This window comes from Oncorhynchus kisutch, linkage group LG3, assembly GCF_002021735.2.
Source record: "Oncorhynchus kisutch isolate 150728-3 linkage group LG3, Okis_V2, whole genome shotgun sequence".
NCBI classification, from domain to species: domain Eukaryota; kingdom Metazoa; phylum Chordata; class Actinopteri; order Salmoniformes; family Salmonidae; genus Oncorhynchus; species Oncorhynchus kisutch.
This window is the reverse complement of record NC_034176.2, coordinates 34,648,014-34,673,437: the sequence shown is the minus strand read 5'-3', so window position 1 is coordinate 34,673,437 and position 25,424 is coordinate 34,648,014. Positions and strand designations below refer to the sequence as shown.

Below are 25,424 nucleotides of genomic sequence, written 5' to 3'. Positions count from 1 at the left end.
CTTGGTTGAAGACAGCAGAGGTGTATTTAGAGGGGAAGTTGGTTAGGATGATATCTATGAGGGTGCCCGTGTTTAAGGCTTTGGGGAGGTACCTGGTAGGTTCATTGATAATTTGTGTGAGATTGAGGGCATCAAGTTTAGATTGTAGGATGGCTGGGGTGTTAAGCATGTTCCAGTTTAGGTCGCCTAGCAGCACGAGCTCTGAAGATAGATGGGGGGCAATCAGTTCACATATGGTGTCCAGAGCACAGCTGGGGGCAGAGGGTGGTCTACAGCAGGCGGCAACGGTGAGAGACTTGTTTTTAGAGAGGTGGACTTTTAAAAGTAGAAGTTCAAATGGTTTGGGTACAGACCTGGATAGTAGGACAGAACTCTGCAGGCTATCTTTGCAGTAGATTGCAACACCGCCCCCTTTGGCAGTTCTATCTTGTCTGAAAATGTTGTAGTTTAGAATTAAAATTTCTGAATTTTTGGTGGTCTTCCTAAGCCAGGATTCAGACACAGCTAGAACATCCGGGTTGGCAGAGTGTGCTAAAGCAGTGAATAGAACAAACTTAGGGAGGAGGCTTCTAATGTTAACATGCATGAAACCAAGGCTATTACGGTTACAGAAGTCGTCAAAAGAGAGCGCCTGGGGAATAGGAGTGGAGCTAGGCACTGCAGGGCTTGGATTCACCTCTACATCGCCAGAGGAACATAGGAGGAGTAGAATAAGGGTGCGGCTAAAAGCAATAAGAATTGGTCGTCTAGAACTCTGGAACAGAGAGTAAAAGGTGGTTTCTGGGGGCGATAAAATAGCATCAAGGTATAATGTACAGACAAAGGTATGGTAGGATGTGAATACAGTGGAGGTAAACCTAGGTATTGAGTGATGAAGAGAGAGATATTGTCTCTAGAAACATCATTGAAACCAGGAGATGTCATTGCATGTGTGGGTGGTGGAACTAATAGGTTGGATAAGGTATAGTGAGCAGGACTAGAGGCTCTACAGTGAAATAAGCCAATAAACACTAACCAGAACAGAAATGGACAAGACATATTGACATTAAGGAGAGGCATGCTTAGTCGAGTGATCAAAAGGGTCCAGTGAGTGGAGATGTTGATTGGGGGTCACAGCGATTTAGACAGCTAGCCAGGCCATCGGTAGCAAGCTAGCATAGGATGGAGGTCTGTTGTTAGCCACCTCTTGCGTTCCGTCAGTAGATTAGTGTGGCTCCGTGTGGTAGAGGGGATTAATCCAAATCACACAACAAAAATAAAAACAATCGATATAGTTATAGAGGCCCAAGAAGAAAACATAATAATACAAATAAATAAATTGTCCGATTGTCTATTCAGATAGCAGCCGGTAAGACAGCTAACGGTTAGCAGGCCGCAGATGGGCGTTCAGGTAACGTCGCGACGGAGGAGCCAGACGGATCTCCTTCGGGTACATAACGTCGGCAGTCCAGTTGTGAAGGCCCGGTGGGGCGGGTCCGGATAGGTGACTGCAGCCCAGGAGTGATTGATGGAACTCAGGAGTGATTGACGGAGCTGGCTAGCTCCGGAATAATTGATGTTTGCTCCGGAATCGACGAAAGGCGTTAGTCACACGGATAGCAGCTAGCTAGCTGTGAGATCCGGGTATAAATGTCCAGAGAGCAGTTGAAATCCAGGGACATGGAGAGAAAAATTGGTCCGGTATGTTCCGTTCCGAGCCGCGCTGCACAAAACTGGCGATAGATTTTCGAGCTAAAGGATAGCTGATGACCACAAACCGTGGTTAGTTGAATACTAACGATTTGCCAGTAAAGAAGCTAACTAGCTTCTGAACTAGCTTCTGATTAGCTTCTGATTAGCTTCTGGATTAGCTTCTGGGCTAGCTTCTGGCTAGCTCCTGGCTAGCTTCTGGCTAGTTTCTGGCTAGCTTCTTGGAGTTTCTGGCTAGCTTCTTGGAGGATTACAGATTTGAGGTAAATAATACTTTTTCATAAATATAAATTGGTGAGGCGGGTTGCAGGAGAGTGTTTGAAGATGAGTTGATGGAAAATAAAAATAAAATGTATGTGAAAAAAGTTGTAAATATATATATATACAGGACACGCAAGACGAGGACAAAAAGACGTCTGAACTGCTATGCCATCTTGGTTTAAGTTAACTTAACCCCTCTGAATGAGAGAGGTGCGGGGGGCTGCGCCACCGCGGAAATGTAATTAGTACAATAAAAAAATATCCATTAAAAACCTGTCAGTTTCAGATAGAGATTTCCGTTTTTTGCATTGGATGTGTCTTAAACAGCATTCCGCCTTTGTCGCAGTTCCGCATTTGTGGTGAAAGGTGAAAGAGCTTGAGCGGTGTTTGTCACACCAAGAGGCATCCCAAAACTGGATCTTCTCACAAAATAATCTGTAGTGTAGGGCAAAAACATATTTTTATTTTTCAAAAATGTTTTCAAAAATAAAAAAATACTTCAAGGGGTCCAAATCAAATAGCTAAATGATCCATGGTATGACCTTCTTAAAACAATTCCATATAGCTTAGTAGAACCCCCCTGTATGGAGGGGGATTCTGTATGGAGAAATGGATCCCTCCCAATGTGTTCCCCAACTCATAAAACATTTTAGAAAAAGGCTCAGTGCCGTTATCCTCAAAAGATATTGAAAGGTATTGAAAAAAGGGGTGTCAATCATTTTGACCCATACCTTTTGAGAAAAATAAGTATGAATTTTTTTACAAAATCACTTTCTTTGAGCAATTGTATTCGAATAAAATAATATAATTCGTCCCATCCCCCAAAATTGCAAATAATATAGCTCAGTATTTGAATTATTTGTTTTATATAGTAATTTTTGCTCATCTTTATTAAGGGTGTCAATAATTTCAGACTCGATTGTGTATACAAATACCCAGAACACTATCTACTGTATATAATCTGTTCCATCAATGGGATACCCATGATCCTGCTCTGTGTAAAATGTTTTGCTTTTGTTCATCCCAGATGAATAATGCACCACAGCCAAACACGCAACATGATTTATGCCAAACTCCCTTCGCCATTAAGACCCCGTTGATCTTTCCCCCCTGCCCGCTCACTCAGATTATATGTGGATGTCACTGCCAGGTTATATGCACAGCAAAGAAGCAGGTCTCGATCTCCTGGAGGCTTATAGCTTATCCATCCTGTCTATCCCCACCGTGCAAAATGTGCACATTATTCACACTATCACCCCAATGATCCCTCACTGTAATCGTGACATTAACACCTTGCCTGAGGAAGTTGCTTCTGGGAAGTTTTCCATGTTAATGTTCCATCACCGTGCCTACTCTCTCTACGTAAGAAGCTTACCTGGAAAGGTTTCAAGTTATCTCTGATTAGTTTTTTGTCTGACAAAGTAGCTACTGTAGCAAAGAAAAACAAGACGAAATAGGACCAAGAGGTGGGTCTGGTGAAAATCCATATCGGTCCAATGAACCAGTCTGTGCCTGTACTAAAATCAATATAAGGTATACAGTATATACTCTGTATGTGTGGAAAAAATATCTAGTACACTTATTCCAATGCATTCACCCCACGGCAAAGTGTTTAGACTGGAGCTAAAGGTCGAAACCATCAAAGTTTTTAAAAACAAAACAAAGACTCTTATATTGAGGCCAGTGAGCAGAGGTTATATTAACTGTAAGGGAGATGACGTGAGGCAAATGTCTTCAATTCCCTATGAATCAGCTGGCCAGACAGCTTATTGGAGTTCTATGATAACTGGGACCCAAGTAAACGACTGAGGCAACTTCTGACCTCACAGAGTCAATATTGTAGAGGAGGGAATGTATTAAGTAGGAGGACAAACGATGTAGTCTAGGCACCTGGGCAGTGTTATTCTCCTTTCTGCTATCGTATTGACCAAGTCCCAAGGGAACTCTTCTCTCTCACAGATCGTTATGATGGATTGGCACTGTAGCTCTATAACAATGTGTTTTGGTAATTCATGGATATGGGATTTAAAAAGACAGTACTTTATTCCCAATGATGACATTATAGGACTGTCACATTGAAAAGACACCATTGACCGATTTTTCGTCTTTTCTATTTTTGTCAAATGCCCAACAAGGGGGAGGGCAGTTCTGAGGCACGGCTATTATTGTGAATGAATGTTTCCATGAATAAAGCACCTAGCAAACTGAATTATTAATTCACGTTTTGACAAATTCCAGTATGTCGGACAAACTCCAACTTCCCATTGTTTGGAAAACACTGTTTGCAGCCTGCTATTCATAACTTCCCACTGGGAAAGGTGTATAGAGGACTGAATACATCACTGCTATACACCGATGGACTTGATGAAAAAGCACTGATGAAAAAAACACATTAAAGGATTACATGAGAAGTAGCATGCCTCTCCAAGTACACATGACCGTACTACTATAGCCTTAGAGAAGATCCTCTCTCCTCAGCCATGTTTCTCCTCTCCTACATATTTCAGAGCAGGCAGGGCACTGCGTCTGTGGAGAGGTGGAGGAAGGAAGGAGGGAGGATGCCACTGAGTGTGTATCCTCCTTGGTGTCACTCTGTATTACTTGTGCAACCATCCAGGTCAACTCATCTGTGGTGGTGGCCGGGTGCTGCTGTGCTGTGGTGGGTGGATATTCATTCTGCACCAAATAACTACACAGACACCCATACACCCAGACCTCTCCTGGGTTGAACGTATTCACTGGCACAGAAACAACAATCAAAGGTAGAGGGGGGACTATACTGTATACTGTACTGGTATGTTCAACAGTTCTACAGAATTGGCACTGGCTCACATGCAATAATTAAAGGTAGCAAAAGGGGGACTATATACAGTACATTCCACACAGGATTGTCATGTCAGGCTATGGGCTTACACAGGTGCTTACTGCCCTCGGTATGAACTCTGTCAAAGCACCCATCTGGTTCTGGGTAAATTGGGCAGAATGTAAGAGCCAAAACAATCTGTCACAATGGAGGGGAATCACATCAGGACTTGACATTCATATAAATTTGCCAGTGTCACACCGGGCCAGTACCAAGTGAAAACTACTGGCCTGGGCCAAGATCACAGGAAAGCAAGTTATGCACCCAGAATTTCAATCGTGGGTGATTTCATGTATTATTTGCCGTCTGGGCAAGTACCTTTATATTATGGCCAACCATAAAATCTGATATTTACACTGATTGTTTGGAAAGACTAAAATGAAACCATCCCCAACTCAATAAGGACATATAGCCTTCACATATGAAACTGTTTCAAATGTAACATTCCTCTCCAGAAATGAGCCCAATAACACATTGATGAAAAGCAATATCTTTAGGGCCTATACACATAGACACGTGAAGTAAGGGGGCAGAGGGTGCTGCAGCACCCCCTGATAAATCGTAATATATAAAAACATCATTTTTAATTGGTGAACTCATCTATTTAAAAAAAAATGTATTTCTCCTCTTTTAGCAGAGAAAAATACTCCTCAGCACCCCTGACAGGACGCAAAACATCTTCCCGCTGCCATGCCTATACATGATCCATATTTTCAGGCAGGTGAGCTAGTTTAGCAATAAGCATTATCACCTGTAGCCTAATGCAGCATCGTGACTACATGGCTGAAGCATGGGGTTGCTCCTCTGCATTGTTTACCCCAATGGGCTAACCATTACTTAGATCACAGATTCTAAATATGATCTTGTTGCTGGTTTAATGTCCTAAAAAAAATTGCATTGGCATATATGCCTTCAATTTATGCATAGGAGTGGCCAATGTGGTCCGTTTTTTTATTGTCATGCCAGACACTAAAGAGTGTCTGAGAAATAAACCATACAGAACTGGGAAGTTGGGATGCCGCTCTTTTCAATAATCACCCTCAAAACAGTTCTCTTTTCCATAGATTGCATTTAGACATTTTGTGCAGGGACTGGGCTTATTATCAAATCAAATTGTATTTGTCACATGTGCCGAAGGTGTAGAAGACCTTGCTGTGAAATGCTTACATAGAACATTAGAACACATTTCATTCTGCACAACAATCAGCTGTGTGAGGAGTTGCTCGCGCTTGCTACCCAACAGTTGACATTCAGCTGATAAATAAACAACCTAGTTCGATGACAACTTCGGGAATTAATCTGTTTTTAAACAATTATATAGACTACATAATTGCATTATTACAATATTCATTATTATTTCTTCCTGTAGGCTATTTAGCCAACAAGTGGTTTGTGTAAATAATGTTAATGTCTTGGAAAGCAAGCAGCTCCATAGTGTAGGCCTAATCCTACCTAAACCTTTCTTTGCTAATAATGACATCGATGTGTAGGATGTCTGATACGAAAAAGACTGAAAAGCAGGTGGAGGACTTTTATTCTGTGATTGTGGAATGTGTGTGCAGATGTTCAATTCTGAATTGAGTATCCAAGACGTAGTCTATTAAGGTGGGATTCACTCAAGACGAAAGGCTTTGACATTTTTGTTTGGAAACCAAATGCTGGTTAATAACAAGTGTGAAGCGTCAGATGTCAGGAAGATTGTGAAGGATTAAATACAAATATATATACATTACTGTTCAAAAGTTTGGGGTCACTTAGAAATGTCCTTGTTTTTGAAAGAAAAGCACATTATTTGTCCATTAAAATAACATTAAATTGATCAGACATACAGTGTAGACATTGTTAATGTTGTAAATGACTATTGTAGCTGGAAGGAAACGGTAGATTTTCTATGGAATATCTACATAGGCATACAGAGGCCCATTATTAGCAACCATCACTCCTGTGTTCCAATGGCCCGTTGTGTTAGCTAATCCAAGTTTATCATTTTAAAAGGCTAATTGATCATTAGAAAACCCTTTTACAATTATGTTAGCACAGCTGAAAAATGTTGTTCTGATTAAAGAAGCAATAAAACTGTCCTTCCTTAGACTAGTTGAGTATCTGGAGCATCAGCATTTGTGGGTTCGATTACAGGCTCAAAATGGCCAGAAACAAAGATCTTTCTTCTGAAACTCGTCAGTCTATTCTTGTTCTGAGAAATAAAGGCTATTCCATGTGAGAAATTGCCAAGAAACTGAAGATCTTGTACAACGCTGTGTACTACTCCCTTCACAGACCAGTACAAACTGGCACTAACCAGAATAGAAAGAGGAGTGGGAGGCCTCGGTGCACAACTGAGCAAGAAGACAAGTACATTAGAGTGTCTAGTTTGAGAAACAGACGCCTCACAAGTCCTCAACTGGCAGCTTCATTAAATAGTACCCGCAAAACACCAGTCTCAACGTCAACGTTGAAGAGGCGACTCCGGGATGCTGACCTTCTAGGCAGAGTTGTAAAGAAAAAGCCATATCTCAGACTGGCTAAAAAAAAGAAAAGATTAAGAAGGGCAAAAGAACACAGACACTGGACAGAGGAACTCTGCCTAGAAGGTCAGCATCCTAGAGTCGCCTCTTCACTGTTGACGTTGAGACTGGTGTTTTGCGAACCCACAAATGCTGATGCACTCAGTACATAAAAATGTACTGAGTGCAAGACAGTGTTATTTCTTATTTGCATTTTTAATGAGGATCTGTCTCTTTGCAATAACAAACTCTTCCATTCCCCAAGCACTATCTAGATATTGGCGGCTGGGTGACTCTAGACAGGGAATATCCTCCCTCTCCCCTCTGTTGCCAATGAATTATTCATATCTGGTTTTAAAAATAAAGAATATATATATATTACTCTTAGAGGGAGAACTAGAACTGGCCACAAGAGAAAGCACCTTTTTAGGAACTGGACAAGGGCAGGTCTAGTTCTTTCAAACTGGAGAAGGTAAGACTATTTCCATCTATGATGATGAATCATGAGTTTGCAATATGCAATTACAATGCTATGGTTGGAGATGTATTTGTATTAAATTGGCTCAAATGGCTCATTCATCCCCCTCCTCTCCCTTGTAACTATTCCCCAGGTAGTTGCTGCAAATGAGAACGTGTTCTCAGTCAACTTACCTGGTAAAATAACGGATAAATAAAAAATAAAATAAAATTATTTTTTACTATTCACACTTTTCAGAGTAAGATTTGTGCAGTGGCCACTTAAAGTACGTGGTAAGAACGTGGCAGGAATATAGTTTGGCTCAGCCCAGTAGAAGCAAATTGAGAAGATCCTCATCCAGGAATGATAGTTGAGATACAACTAATTCACCTGTATGACTGCGGCAGGTAGCCTAGCGGTTAAGCACATTGGGCCAATAACCCAAGGTTGTTGGTTCAAATTCCCCAGCTGACTAATTGAAAAATCTGCTGAGGTGAGCAATGCAGTTAACCCTAATTTCTCCTGGATAAGAGTGACTAAAAATAATGCATAAACCGCCCACAAGGAAAATCTACACCAAAAAAAGCCATCTTCAATCATTGTGAATTGGGGCCTGCCTCTCCAGTGTGCAGTGTGTGTGTGTGAAGCTAGAGACCAACCAACATGATGGCTGGGGAAATGTCAGAGAAGTGCAGAGATTAGTTCCAGCAGAGTGGTCCATGTTTTTCTATGCATCCTTTATCCCTGTCTGAGCTGCTGACAGGATCATACTAATCCAGAGGACCTCTAAAGCTGCGTCCCAAATAGCATCATATTCCATTTATAGTGCACTTTTGACCAGGGGACATATATTATTTGGGATGCAGCCTCAGTTCCAACAGAGACCAAAAACCACTGTGCTTGTATAGGTGTTTGAGATTCACTAATCACTACATTGTGATTCATGCAGTCGGACTGTGAAGAATCACTGATCTACAAATCCCCACCTTGCATCCCAAATAAATTAACTTTATGTAATCAAGATAAGCAATTCTGCACCTCGCCTTGCTTAAACAGATCTCCTGGAACATGCTGTCACTCTCTCTTTGATCCACAATCATGTGGTAGCTACATTCCTCTGCTGAGACCTACAGTAAGGAGATCTCAGGGACCACTGATCGGCGACGACATAAGACAGTCAAGTCAGTTGGGACCATATGGCCTATATCAGGGGTTCCCAAAACGTTTCACTCAGGCCCCACTTCCAGCATTTGGGAACACATTGAAGGTCCCCAAGAACACAGTGGCTTCCATCATTCTTAAATGGAAGAATCTTGGAACCACCAAGACTCTTCCTAGAGCTGGCAGCCCGGCCAAACAAAGCAATTGGGGGAGAAGTGCCTTGGTCAGGAAGGTAACCAAGAAACCGATGGAGTTCCAAAATTCCTCTGTGGAGATGGGAGAACCTTCCAGAAGGACAACCATCTCTGCGGCACTCCACCAATCAGGCCTTTATGGTAAAGTAGCCAGACGGAAGCTACTCCTCAGTAAAAGGCACGACAGCCCGCTTGGAGTTTACCAAAAGGCACCTAAAGGACTCTCAGACAAACAAAATTCTCTGGTCTGATGATAGCAAGATTGATCTCTTTGGCCTGAATGCCAAGCGTCACATCTGGAGGAAAACTCGCACCATCCCTACGGTGAAGCATGGTGGTGGCAGCATCATGCTGTGGGATGTTTTTCAGCGGCAGGGACTGGGAGACTAGTCAGGATCGAGGAAAAGATGAATGGAGCAAAGTACAGAGAGATCCTTGATGAAAACCTGCTCCAGAGCAATCAGGACTTCAGAATGGGGGTGAATGTATACTTTCCAACAGGATAACAAACCTAAGCACACAGCCAATACAACGCAGGAGTGGCTTTGGGACAAGTCTCTGAATGTCCTTGAGTGGCCCAGCCAGAGCCCGGACTTTAACCCCATCGAACATCTCTTGAGAGACCTGAAAATAGCTGTGCGGTGACGCTCCCCATCCAACCTGACAGAGCTTAAGAGGATCTGCAGAGAAGAATGGGAGAAACTCCCCAAATACAGGTGTGCCAAGCTTGTAGCATCATACCCAAGAAGACTGGAGGCTGCAATCGCTGCCAAAGGTGCTTCAACAAAGTACTGAGTAAAGGGTCTAAATACTTATATAAATGTGATATTTATTTATTTTAATCTATAAATGTGCTAAAAAAAACAACGTTATTTGCTTTGTCATTATGGGGTATTGTGTGATGAGGGGGAAAAACTATTTAATCAATTTTAGAATAAGGCTGTAATGTAGCAAAATGTGGAAAATGTCAAGGGGTCGGAATAGTTTCCGAATGCACTGTACATTTAAAGGACACAGTTCTATATTACATATATTTTTCAACTGTGCTGTTATGTTTCACAAAAACTCTGAACCTTTCTATTCTCAAAGATTCTACAAATTATACATTTAAAGAGAATAATTTTTGCTAAGAGTATTATTGTATTATTGATCAATTGACTTTAACTTTTTAAATCACCCAGCAGTGCTATTTGCAGATTTAGCTCCAAGAAAATGTTGCAATTCTTCAGCCATTCCTGAACCTGCCACCAAAAACAAGCTACATATCGACTGTACCAAAACAAATTGTCTAAAGATTATGTCTCTTCGAGGAAAAATCTGCAGAGCTGGGAAAGTTGTATCCTCTATATATACATAACATTCTATTGGTTGCAAGAATTAAGTTTTGAATCTAGTGTTATGTGTATCAGTTCATGACTGAAACCTTTAGTGAGAGGTCTTATGCTTTAATATTAAATCATTTCTGCCCTCAGAAATATAATTTTAGAGGGCAAAATTGACTTGCCATTCCGAATAAAATGTAACATTTTTTGCTAGATGTAGGCAAGGCCATGAACAAAATAGGTCAACTGGGATATGACTAAAGAGTTAAATCAGTGTGATTTTTCCACAAACCATCAGTCCTATATATGATATAATTTACAAAGATTATACCTTTTTATCCAAAATGTTTTTGTTTTTTTTATCAGTTAGTACGAGTTTAACCATAATATTTTTTGTAATATTTGATTGGTCTTTTCTGGTGGATTAAACTGAAATTGCAACCAACTTCCTATGGCTTGTTTTAAAAATAGTGATATGTTGGAGATGGTGAGAGGAAACCTTTAGTGAGAGGTCTAAATGCTTTAATATTTAATCATTTCTGCTCTCTGAAATTTCATTTTGGAGGGCAAAATTGACTTGCTGTTCCAAATAAAATGGAACATTTTTTGCTCATTTAATTGAAAGTTGCTAGGTGTAGGCAAGGCCATAAGCAAATAGGTAAACTGGGATATGACTAAAGAGTTAAATCAGGGTGATCCAATATGTAATATAGTACACTTATCATTTGGTTGTAATCCAGAGGTTAGAAAAAGTATCTAGTTTTTCTATAAGGCTGTGGAGGGATCCAAATAGTGGATTTAAAAGAACACGAATCATCCGCGTACAATGACACTTTTGTTTTTAAGCCCTAGACCTTGATTTTATTGTTGGATCTGATTTTAATAGGTACAATTTCGATGGTTATAATAAATTGATATGCTAATAGTGGACAACCTTGCTTTACTCCTCCTGACAGTTTAATATTTTCAGAAGTAGCCATTATTGACTAATTTACACATTGGGTTACTATACATAACTTTAACCCATTGTATAAGAGATTCTCCAAAATTGACATATTCCAGGCATTTATATATAAATTCCAGTCGTACTTTATCAAAAGCCTTTTCAAAGTCAGCTATGAATATCAGGCCTGGTTTCCCAGATTTTTCATAGCGTTCTATTGTTTCCAGTACTTGTCATATATTATCTCCAATGTATTGTCCATGTAAAAAACCTGTCTGATTAGGAAGAATAATATCAAACAATAAATTTTTTATTCTATGCACTTTACTAGAATTTCTGCATCACAACACAGATTTTTTAAAATGGACTTTATATTTACCACTTAGGTCCTGTTTCAGTAATAATAAAGTCAGACGTTATTGTTGAGTATCTGAAAATCCTCTGAGTACATCAAAAAAAGGTTTGGTATACCTCCACTGGTATGCCATCCAGCCCTGGAGTTTTCCCGGACTTAAAGGCTTTAATTGCATCAAGAAGTTCCTCCTCTGTAATTTGGCCTACACATGTCTTTCTGTACAGCTGTTCATTTTATATTATTAATAGGGGGGAAAATCCCATTAACTTTGGCAAGTGGAGATGGAGGAGACTGAAATGAAAACAAATGCTTTGCTTCCTCTTTCAAAATATTGTTTGGTGAATCATAGGTAACACATTTCAGTAAATCATTTTGGGTAGCATTTGTATGTTGAAGATTTTTTTTAAATTGTGAATAGTTCCCCATATTCCTCCAGTTTGCTTCATTTTTACAATATATTACACTTGATCTTTCTTGAATAAGTTCCTCCATTTATTTTAGTTTAAAAACATGTTTAAACAGTTTCGAACCACTGGCCTATATAGCCAGGACGCAGAGTGTTTGACTAAACAGAATATACCTTTATAGGTGTAATATTCCCTGTGAGGGACAGGGACAGTTTTATCACATGACCTTGCTGGGAATCTTGAAAGACATATCAAACACAGCATTATCAGGCCAATCATTTTTTACAACTGACAAGTTCAATCTGAATCTCTTTCATTCTCTTTTCCACATATATCAATTGTATAGGCCTATAACATATTTTTACAACTGCACAGTAGTTTTTTAAATGAGTGTGCTACACTGAAGAGAAAATAATTTTCTGGCTTTCAAGGATATGACTGAAAAGTGTGCAGCAGAGGAGGATTGGCTCATAGTAATCACTGGAATGGAATTAATGAAAGGGAGTCAAATGTGGTTTCTATACATTTGATGTGTTCGATACCGTTCCATTTATTACATTCCAGTCATTTCAATGAGCCTGTCCTCCTATAGCTCCTCCCTCCAGCCTCCACTGGTGTGCAGATACAGTCAATACCTCTAAATATACAGTTTGACAATAATACTAAAATCCCAGAAGATTACCTCAAGATTAGTTTATTTCTTTATAAAATTGCTTTATTGAGCTGGGGCGCTAAATCAGTTAAGACTTTATTGTTAATTTCCCATCAAATAAGTAAATTGCAGCATGAGCCTAAGCTCTGGAAAGGTCTTCCCTTGCTTGAGGATTGTTTTGGGAACACATGTCTTATTTGTCTCAAGTAGTTGACAGATCCAATTGTCCGTCTTATCATTTTAGACATTCTTTGCCTCACATAAGATATTTTTGTCCCTGGATCCGGTGAGTATAAGTGATGGATGAGCTGTTCAGATCAGACCCTTAACTACAAGGACATTTTAAATCACACGATGGTCCCTGATAAACAGCAGTCACGATCACGCTCACAGCAGTCACGATCACGCTATATTTTTGTTTAGGGAGAGACTGAGACTACCATAGAATTAGGAATTAGAATACTAGAATGGGTGGCCCTCCCTTCAGCAAAATATATTTTACCTAAACCCTCCATGAATGCTTGAAAAAAAACAAGTGAGCCTCCCCTACACCAGAAATAATAATTTAAACAAAGTGGATAGCAGAGAACATGTCAAGTATAACGTTTACCCTTACTTCTTGGACAGACCAGAGTCTTACATATGCAGTTTTAGAAACTGTTCTTTGACCTGTAAAAACGACATGGCAACGCAGGAATTTCCAAGGTTGTGGGTTCGCAGACCACCGTGGACAAGAGTAGGGGTGAAAATATCTCCTTCATGCCAAAAGCATTGCATTGATCTATTATAGTCTTTGCGTGTCCGAGAAAAAAATTGCCTTTTATAAATATGTGAAACAATTCTGTGTAATTTTACATATTAGCAGAATATTTTTTTTATACACCACAAACTACAGAAATTACAGGCTGAGAATGGACAGAGAGATAGGCCTATGTTTCGATCTTATCCTATTCGTAGAAATGCCAAATACGTGTCTTGTTTGCAACAAAACTGTGCCTGTTTGCAAATAATTCAATCTGAGACGTCCTTAGGAATTGAAGAGGGGTAATTTCAAAAATAAGGCCTAGCTTTCCACCTCAGACATAATACCGACGCATAAAATTGTAAGCTTTACCTGCTGGCTACTCTTCATTCGTGGCTTAACCCAATGAGAGAAGGTCAAAAGTGTTTCCCTAAAAGCTGTCTGGGTTTAAACATCTATTGTACAGAAAGTGAATAGCTTAATCAATTGATAGTGACAGAATTAGATTAGTTCACAAGCAAAGTCAGCCTCTGAAAGTCAAGGAAACTAAACAATGATATCCCCATTATGCATCGGAGTCACGTCTTGCCCTGTCACGCCCTGACCTTAGAGAGACTTTTTATTTCACCTTTTGGTTAGGTCAGGGTGTGATTTGAGTGGGCATTCTAGTTTGTCTGTTTCTTTGTTGGCCGGGTATGGTTCCCAATCAGAGGCAGCTGTCTATCTTTGACTCTGATTGGGAATCATACTTAGGCAGCCTTTTTCCCACCTGTGTTTGTGGGTAATTATTTTTTTATGTGTGTGTTTGTGTGCGCCAAGTTCTGTTTAACTGTTTTTCTTGTGAAAGTTTCACTTTATTAAAAGATGTGGAATTACATGCACACTGCGCCTTGGCTCATCTATGACAGGGAGTTTGAAGACAGTGAACGTGACATGCCCGGGTATTTTACAGCTTGTTTCTCGCATAAAGAATCATGGAGCAAAGCGATGTTATAGATGACTTTATATAAACTGATCAGTTTAATTTATATGCACCATGAGCTGTCCATCCGATTGCTGCTGCTTGAAGTTTTAGCACCACAATGTAAAGTACTCGAATCTGGCCTATTGTGAGGTCAATAACTGTGATAAATACATAATGGGCAAGAAACATATTGTTTTTAATCAAATATATTATAGTAGTGGCCAGCTATCAAAGTTGACCTCCGGTCCTCCTCATCTTCGCGCTCTCCTTCTCAAACTAAACAGAACATAGACTATAGGCTTAGCCGCAGGCATGGACTAGGCCTAATCAAAATGTATTTTCGGAAGAAACCTTTGACTCTCCTCCTGAACTGCCACCGTATCCCTACACAGAACAGCCATTGGTTAAAAGCAGCACACAAAAACGTTTTTGATCAGCAAGAGTTGGAATATCCATTGCAGTGTGTAATGCAGACTCGTTTTATTTAAACCATCCCAGCAGCTATCTTAGAAATATAAATATTAACTTTGCTCTATTCTTCTCCGAGCATGCACTTTGTAGCCTATAGCCTATGGATCATTTGATTGAGAGCACACTAAATAGCCTATAGGCACACTTGTTATTGTGCGCCCATTTGAGATTCAGAGATGAGGGGCGGCATCGAGCACACATCGATATATAGCCTAATAAGCAACTAATTCTAAAAAACGGAGAAATCATTTTAATTTCATCAACTACAAATTACATGACCCCCCTCTGGACTAGATTTCTTTTAAACTAAACCCTCATATTGACTGAAATTGAAAAGGCATGACCCGCGTTCTTTTTTTCCTCCAGGTAACCATTCTGAAAATGTAGATTAATAGGATCTCTAGGGAGGCACAGATTATCTATGAAATTTACCAGATACTCAAGTAGCCGCTCGAACAATGAAAATAATGGAAGGCAATCGGGAGAAGGCGAGATCAGGTGGGACCATTCTAGCCAGTGAAGGCAGATATGCGTGTGAACAACAGGCACAACTCCAATATAAAGGCTGCATTCCAAACCCTCTCCCCTCAGTCCTCAAATTAAGTGACACTTCTGATGACGTATCATGACGTCTGACGAGTTAACACTTTTTATTTTTATTTGCAGGGCAAGGGAAGAATGAATTGGACCGCTCTTTCCCAAAAAGGTGGCACTCGTTCATCCCACGGTTGTGTTTTCAGTCATCATGGAACTGTTGTGTGTGCCTTATATGCGCTACAGTCAATTATGATTGCATTTCATATCTTGGCTAGAAGACAACGCATCCACAGGCATCTAATGTTAGCCATCCTACTATATCAGGTAAATCTAAAATTACAACGGATAAGTGTGATGTCAGGGAAAGTTATGTGCGCAAGTTAACGTTTCCAAAAGCTAACCAAACAAAAACATGACTTTTATGATAACGTTATGTGTTTGAGCCGTCATCACAATTTCTAACTTATTTACATTAGTTTGTACTTACACGTGCATGTTGACTTTTCCATATTAATGTTGGTGTTTAGGTTTTGGTGGACTTTTCTTAGTGGATGTACAATTATGGGGAATTTAATTATGGGGCGTTTCAGGCCCGGAGTGAACATAATTGTACACTCGCAAACTCGATCAAAAACGAGGACAAGAGGGGCTTACATTGCCCACTTCCCTTTCTTTGTTAATCATTTGGACCAACAACAAAGATGGCCGCGGGGATTTCCCCAACGGCAAAAGGCGAGGGTAAGTGGAGGAAGGTGTTTCTTTTATGAGTTTGAAATGCAGCCAAAGTGTTTTTTCTTAAAGATCCCACGTGTCACGTGCCCTATTTATCAGTACACTCGTAACAACTTAAGCATTACGACATTTATATTCAATCACTTGGTAAATGGAGAAAAAAAACGCCACTTGCTGGATAAGATTTTGGGCCCAGTTATCTCTCTCGCTTCCTCTCTGACTAGGGCCAATTGTCTGCCTGTCATCAAATAGGGAAGACCAAATTTGGCAGCAATGCCCAATGAGGGGTGAGGTCATGTTGACTTTGCTCTCGGTGCTGCTGTCCTCAAAAGCAAGGTTATGTTAAGCTTTGTTTATTTCTCCTTTAAAAGGTTAGCTAGATGGAATATGTGTGTGTGTGTGTGTGTGTGTGTGTGTGTGTGTGTGTGTGTGTGTGTGTGTGTGTGTGTGTGTGTGTGTGTGTGTGTGTGTGTGTGTGTGTGTGTGTGTGTGTGTGTGAGAGAGAGAGAGAGAAAGGAATTTATGGCTGAATGGTTAGATGAATGGATCTTGCCCTTCCTGTGCAAATAAAACATTGGCGTCTTTCTGTATACAGGCAGACAGGGGGGTGTTAAGATATTTTTTGTTTTTTACAATTACCTTTTATTTACCAGGAAAGTCAATTAAGAACAAATTCTTATTTACAACAACAACCTGTTGTTTTGAAAATGTAAGCCCATAGAACCACCTGCATGAGGGACAGAGGAAGACTTTGTTGTGAGAGGATCCATGAGCGACGTGCTATAGAAAGGCAGATGAGTTCACTGGAGGATGAAAAACCACTGGCCATATACCGCAGTTTCTGTCTCTCTGAGCCATCAATGACACTCACTGCACATTTCAAATATGTTCTCCAACCATCTTTTGCCATAGACATTAAATATTTTCCATATTTTGTTGTGTTACAGCCTAAATTTAAATGGATTATATTGAGATTTTTTTTTGTCACTGGCCTACACACAATACCCCATGTCAAAGTGGAATTATGTTTTTCTACATTTTTACAAATTAATTTGCTTAACAAGTAACATAATAACTTGCATAGACTCACTGTGTGCAAAGATAGTGTGGAACATGATTTTTGAATGACTACCTCATCTCTGTACCCCACACCTACAATTATCTCTAAGGTCCCTCAGTTGAGCAGTGAATTTCAAACACAAAGACCAGGAAGGTTTTCCACAAAGAAGGCCAACTATTGGTATATAACCTTTAATTAACTAGGAAAGTCAGTTAAGAACAAATTCTTATTTATAATGATGGCCTACACCAGCCAAACCCAGAAAACACTGTGTCAATTGTGCATCGCCCTATGGGACTCCCAATCATGGCCGGGTTGTGATACAGCCTGGATTCAAACCAGGGTGTCTGTAGTGACACCTCTCGCACTGAGATGGAGTGCCTGAGACCACAGCGCCACTTGGGAGATGGATCAACCACATTGTAGTTACTCCACAATACTAACCTAATTGACAGGGTGAAATGAAGGAAGCCTGTACAGAATAAAAATATTCCAAAACATGCATCCTATTTGCAACAGGGCACTAAAGTAATACTGCATGAAATGTGGCAAAGCAATTCACTTTTTGTCATGAATACAAAGTGTTATGTTTGGGGTAAATCCAATACAACACATTACTGAGTACCACTCTCCATATTTTCAACCATAGTGTTTACGGTAACTATAAATGTATTATTTTTTAAATTATTATTATTTATTTATTTTTTACCACTTTTTCGTGATATCCAATTGGTAGTTACAGTCTTACTCCATCGCTACAACTCCCGTACGGACTCAGGAGAGGTGAAGGTTGAGAGCCATGTGTACTCCGAAACACAACCCTGCCAACACGCACTGCTTCTTGACACACTGCTTGCTTAACCTGGAAGCCAGCCGCACCAATGTGTTGGAGGAAACACTGTACAACTGGCGACCGAAGTCAGCTTGCAGGCTCCTGGCCCACCACAAGGAGTCGCTAGAGCATCACGGGCGGCCAAACCCTCCCCTAACCCGGACAACGCTGGGCCAATTGTGCACCGCCTCATGGGTCTCCCGGTCACACCAGGGTCTGTAGTGATGCCTCAAGCACTGCGATGCAGTGCCTTAGACTGCTGCACTACTCGGGAAAGATATTAAAGTTATTATGTTATCATATAAAGTGTGCATGTTTAACATAGCATGCATATGTCATCGGAGGTCTGTGGAGATCTTCACAATTGCTGTAATAATCTGCTCAGAATCTCGAATGGCATTGAGCACTTGAACCATATACTTTTATTGTAATCTCAACTGCAATCCAGGTAATTTGGTTATGCTATTAGATGAAGAACAGTGATTACACATACATCTGTTGTATAAATAAACAAAATATCTGACATTGTATTCCCATTTGAACTTTTATGTGCTTTTAAATGGTTAAAAGTGCAGTGATAGACATTTGGGTGACAACTAAACCAAAAATATGACATTGTTTTTCCATTAGAATGTGGTTGTGCTTTTAGATGGATGAAAGCATATTGATAACACATTGGAAATTCAATTAACTTTTTTTTTTCCGTCTGTGAATATGGTTGTAATCTCATTGATCAACATCTCAACAAAATACAGTGCCTTGCGAAAGTATTCGGCCCCCTTGAACTTTGCGACCTTTTGCCACATTTCAGGCTTCAAACATAAAGATATAAAACTGTATTTTTTTGTGAAGAATGAACAACATGTGGGACACAATCATGAAGTGGAACGACATTAATTGGATATTTCAAACTTTTTTAACAAATCAAAAACGGAAAAATTGGGAGTGCAAAATTATTCAGCCCCCTTAAGTTAATACTTTTGCTGCGATTACAGCTGTAAGTCGCTTGGGGTATGTCTCTATCAGTTTTGCACATCGAGAGACTGACATTTTTTCCCATTCCTCCTTGCAAAACAGCTCGAGCTCAGTGAGGTTGGATGGAGAGCATTTGTGAACAGCAGTTTTCAGTTCTTTCCACAGATTCTCGATTAGATTCAGGTCTGGACTTGTCAGGTCTGACTTGGCCATTCTAACACCTGGATATGTTTATTTTTGAACCATTCCATTGTAGATTTTGCTTTATGTTTTGGATCATTGTCTTGTTGGAAGACAAATCTCCGTCCCAGTCTCAGGTCTTTTGCAGGCTCCATCAGGTTTTCTTCCAGAATGGTCCTGTATTTGGCTCCATCCATCTTCCCATCAATTTTAACCATCTTCCCTGTCCCTGCTGAAGAAAAGCAGGCCCAAACCATGATGCTGCCACCACCATGTTTGACAGTGGGGATGGTGTGTTCAGGGTGATGAGCTGTGTTGCTTTTACGCCAAACATAACGTTTTGCATTGTTGCCAAAAAGTTCAATTTTGGTTTCATCTGACCAGAGCACCTTTTTCCACATGTTTGGTGTGTCTCCCAGGTGGCTTGTGGCAAACTTTAAACGACACTTTTTATGGATATCTTTAAGAAATGGCTTTCTTCTTGCCACTCTTCCATAAAGGCCAGATTTGTGCAATATACGACTGATTGTTGTCCTATGGACAGAGTCTCCCACCTCAGCTGTAGATCTCTGCAGTTCATCCAGAGTGATCATGGGCCTCTTGGCTGCATCTCTGATCAGTTTTCTCCTTGTATGAGCTGAAAGTTTAGAGGGACGGCCAGGTCTTGGTAGATTTGTAGTGGTCTGATACTCCTTCCATTTCAATATTATCGCTTGCACAGTGCTCCTTGGGATGTTTAAAGCTTGGGAAATCTTTTTGTATCCAAATCCAGCTTTAAACTTCTTCACAACAGTATCTCAGACCTGCCTGGTGTGTTCCTTGTTCTTCATGATGCTCTCTGCGCTTTTAACGGACCTCTGAGACTATCACAGTGCATGTGCATTTATACGGAGACTTGATTACACACAGGTGGATTGTATTTATCATCATTAGTCATTTAGGTCCACATTGGATCATTCAGAGATCCTCACTGAACTTCTGGAGAGAGTTTGCTGCACTGAAAGTAAAGGGGCTGAATAATTTTGCACGCCCAATTTTTCAGTTTTTGATTTGTTAAAAAAGTTTGAAATATCCAATAAATGTCGTTCCACTTCATGATTGTGTCCCACTTGTTGTTGATTCTTCACAAAAAAATACAGTTTTATATCTTTATGTTTGAAGCCTGAAATGTGGCAAAAGGTCGCAAAGTTCAAGGGGGCCGAATACTTTCGCAAGGCACTGTATTACCCAATTATCCACTTTAAAATGATGTAGTGTGCCCGGTGGGATATGTCATCATATGTCATATGTATCCTCCATACCATTTGGGCATCAGGAAGGGATGGCCATAACAATACTAAAGATTAAGAAATGCTCATATCTCAGTGTTCCTGTTCCCCCATTAATAGCATTAGCTCTTCCGGCATACAGAATCATTCTGTTTTGCGAAAGCACTGCTGGCACCATGAATAATTTCTTTGTGTAATGTATTTTACTAATAAGGCATTATGAGCAAGAAGGGAGAAGGATAATCTGACCATTGTAACCGCTATTAGTCTTAATTGTGGCTTCTGAGTGAGGCGGAGCAACCCGATTTGATCACTTGAATTTATTTTATAGTGGATTATTATTGGGGAACAGTGGAGTGCTTCCAATCTGTCTCCTCTCTGAACAATCAACAGTGCTATAAGGGCAATCTAGAACCAGTCAATCACAGTGAGCAATGATTCCCGCTAGCAGGCTTCTCTTCTTTCCCTCCCCAGGCAGACAGTGATAGTTCTTAAAGAGGGGAGGGAAGGGATGAGGAGGAGAAAGAAAAGGAGGGGTTGAGATGGGATGGGGAATAATGTTGAGGATTATTTTAAATATTTTCAATCTAATCAGGGTATCAGTCTTCATCCTGAGAATTATCCTGAGAATTATGTGTGGATGGATGCAAAAGATACATTGAGGAAAAAATGTGGATTGATTGCGTTCATAATTTTGGCAAATGAAAAAGCATAACTGCTGTGTAAAGCCCTGTGAGCATTGTGTGTACTCTGAGTATGCTTGCTGAACAGATGCCCATTTCGGTGCTTTTTATCTACATATTAATATCAGGGATCAGTGTAACTGGCAGAGAGCATGTGTTTATTTGTCCTTTGAAATCAGTGGGGTTTGGCAATGGATAGGTCCAGTTTGCTCAATTGGACAGTGAGTCACATCCCACTGGGCACAAACTGGTCGAATCAACGTTGTTTCAAAGTAATTTGTCAATATATTGTTGCGTGGAATCTACGTGAAAAATGATGTTTTGAGGGTGACATTTTAACCACAGGATTTTGTCATCATGGTAACCAATTTTCAACACAGACAAACCTTGTATAAAATATGTCGAATTTTTACCTTTTTAAACAATGTCGGTTCTGGGCAAGACCTCCTACTGGAGCTATCCATTTCGTCTCCCACCCAGGCTTTTAACCAAGCCCAGCTCTGCTTAGCTTTGATATTTGACACTGACAACTACCAATGTGCTATTGTGAGAAGTTGTTTTGAGCGAGTTGGTGAATAAAGGTGGAAATCTCATTGCTCAACGTCTAAACCAAATACTACCCACATTTCCACATTGAAATGACGTGGAGTGCCAAATGGGATATGACAGAATGACATCAAACATCGCATGAATTTGTATTAATTTAAAAAAGTATTCATGTGAAATATAGGCCAATATTGCACTATGTTTAGGAGGACTATAATATAGCCCATATGTCGTATGTGGAGAATTAACACAAACACTGCATACAATTAATAGAATACACAATACATTAACCAGCATGTGTAATTAGGCCATGCATGATTTTATCCATGTTCTGGTGCAAGAGGATAACCACATTTAAATTAGGCTTACTATACATTCATCGCAGACTGCTTATTGATTTTCTGGGGGGGAGCACTTGACCGCACAGAAGACATCCCTCAGGAACCAAACACCTGAAATGCATTCGTTTTTCCAGTATTTTACTGAAACCCACTGGCGCGTAATCGTGTCATTGGCGCGACTCGCAGATTCATGATATTTTAAGCATTCATATTTTATTAATTACGTTGGAGTAGGGACAGATGCAATAACATTGACACATTGCAATTTACAACAGTAACCTAGCTTGCAACACGTTCGCTTGCACGAATGTCCCTAGACAGTAGCCTAACGTCACAAGAAAATCAAATTAGTCACAGTGACACGTTCTTTGCAATGACCGAAATAAACTTTCACATTTTACATTGGGCATGTAAGAGCTACCCACTGGGCACACACTTGTTGAATCAACGTTGTTTCCACGTCATTTCAAGGCAATTACGTTAAACCAACGTGGAATAGACGTTATTAAATATATGTATGTGCCCACAGCCTGTGCACAGTGGGTAGCGACCAACCAAGGTCTAACGATCAACAACCCTTACAAATAGATCCACTCTCAAGGGGCTATGAATCCATAATTCGACTATAGCCTATTTATCAAAGAATTGTTCATGTTGGCTTATTAAGAGCTCATGTGTTTTATGATGGACATCTACCTCAAGAAAACCAATTTATCATTCCGCTGATGTGTGTCATTTGGCGCTATAAATGTTTTGACTAACATCACCGAATAGCTCAGGTGAATAGCCTACATTAGATACATCCTTGTTGTACATTTGATTTCACTGGTAAGTTTAACTAACTCACCTGTCAACACTGATCACGCACAGGGTCATGATGGAGGCTGTGCAGCACATTACATCCATACCAATGAAGATGTTGCAAAACACCTCCCCAAAAAGCCACTTGCCTCCAGTTAGGTCTGTCACTATAACAAAGGGCATGACAACTATGGCCACGGAGAGGTCTGCCACAGCCAGGGACACAAGAAGATAGTTTGACGGTTGTCTTAATTTTTTCACCACGCAAACCGCTATGACAACCAGTGTGTTTCCCATCACCGTGACCGCTGTGATGATAGCCAACATCACTCCGATTATTATCTTCTCTCCACTGCCGAAATCAAGTAGTGTCTCCCCGCACGTATCGTTCCACATGGCTGTTGGACCAGCTGTGACCAGGACGTTATAGAAAAGCTCCAGAGTGCCATTGATAACTTCGGAAACATCCTCTCTCTTATTGGAAGTGGGATCGACGCCCGAAGTATTGAACATTACGAAAACGTGATCCCGGCGGTGATGCAAGGGACACCTCGCCAGTGTACTCCAATTAAGCGCATTCTTGATCAGTAGGCTACGCCTGTGATCTTGGGTCCAGTAGTTTATTGTTTTCCTTTGTAACAAGACAGCTAGTACTGAGAAACATAAGTCCAAACCTTAAAGCCATGCACAGTCAGAGCGTTTCACCTTCCCAAAAGAGTGATCCGCGCCTCTCCAAATGCGCAAGAAGAGGCGAAAAACAATGATGAATTTTATGGCCAGCATCGAGTTATCTTCAAAGAAATCTTCCCAGAAAAATCTCTAAAACGTCATAAAAAACGTTGCATGTTAAGCTATTTTTAGGTTGATTTCACAACGCGCTTGTTTTCCAGTGTGGCTTAGGGTAGGCTAATTCGCTGACAGAAATACATTTTCCCACGAGCTGTTTAGATCCATCTGCGAACGCTCAAACACGAAAATGTGTTCACAAAGATACAAGTCCATGCAAGGTAATTGAAACGTATCAAACATTTTACTACTGATGTACTTAAGGCTATAGGACTTGGTGCATACCTGCTATTATGATATATTGCTCGATTTTTTTTCCAGCAGGGAAAAAAGGATTTAATCCAAAAAGCAAACGGATCATATTTACATCATCTCTAAACTTAATTGAGGACAGTAGGTCTATACTGGTTCAAATTGCGGACATCAATGTAGGGTACTAGTGGGTAACTAGCCCCCTGGGGTAACTGCCCACTCTGTAATTCACTTTAAGACCACAAGATGTCACCAAATTATTTTTTCCAAACATTTCCGTGGCTGCCACTGGTCTTGCTCAACAAAAAATTTCCTCTGTGTCATCACAACTTTTGTTGTCACTACAGATCCGGGTCATATCATGGGCTGTGATGTAGCCGGCTGTGACCGGGAGACGCACAAGGTGATGCCCAGCGTTGTCCGGTTTAGGGGAGGGTTTGGCCAGCCGGGATGTGCATGCACTCTGATATTACAACTAATATGTTTTTTTAAATTAATTATAAACAACTATCGAAAACCTTTTGCTCCTGAATGTCATTTTAAAGACTGCTGGGATTTAAAGTCTTGCATTATTAAAATCATATTTAGTGCAATTGTACATAATGTATTGTACGGAAAAGGAACAACAAAGAAAGAACAAAGCAAATTAATGTGCGGGTGAGTTAAAAAGAGAGACTTTACATCAAATTTCCTCATGGTGCATATATTAATGGTGACATGTGCAACACCATTTCCCCCCCCATATTTTATTTTATTAATTAAAATAAGACAACTAGACTTAGCTTTTAAGCATTAATTACTAGAGAATGTATACATTAAACTGATTAAATGGATTTTAACACACTTGTGTGAAACCCTGTGTCATAATCGTCTACTGGGATAACTGGCACCCCGGGGGCAGTTACCCTGGGACATAAAAAAATGCCAATTTTCTAAAACCAAAAAAAGTGAAATAACAAAAAAAGTGTCAACTGTAGCCATTTATTTCCCTTTATAGTTTATTCACCTAAGTGTGACCTTCATCCACATACAATTTTTTTTCCAAATGTTGCTTTTCTGTGTCAGCAATTAGACATTGTTCTTAAGGGGGACAAGTTACCCCCTTGTACCCTACTAGTCTAATATAGGATGGGCCAAGGGCAAAATTGTGGTGCAGATATTTTGGGAGAGAACAGTACACCGGGTCCACGGGGTATCCCAGTTTTTTTATTTGTTTTATTTTAAAATGCGTTTCACCTAATTCAACAGTTTGACATGACTTATTATGCCTCTTTTGTGGTATTTTAAGGGGTATTTTGAAAACCGTATACATGGAAGGATAAGTAGAAGGCCCCCCAACGCCCCAATTGTTTAATATATATATATACAGTACCAGTCAAAAGTTTGGACACACCTATTCATTCAAGGTTTTTTCTTTATTTTTACGATTTACTACATTGTAGAATA

The 25,424-nt window shown here is 40.1% G+C and overlaps 1 protein-coding gene across 1 annotated transcript in view; it reads right to left on the bottom strand.

Annotated features, from left to right (window-relative positions):
* The window catches only part of LOC109881663 (5-hydroxytryptamine receptor 7), a 61,434-nt gene extending 37,757 nt beyond the window's left edge, over positions 1-23,677 (bottom strand). Inside the window, exon 1 of the mRNA XM_020473773.2 lies at positions 22,987-23,677. Coding sequence (XP_020329362.1) covers positions 22,987-23,453 — 467 coding nt within the window. The 5' untranslated portion in view covers positions 23,454-23,677. The remainder of the gene's footprint in view (positions 1-22,986) is intronic.
* Positions 23,678-25,424: the final 1,747 nt, after the last annotated feature.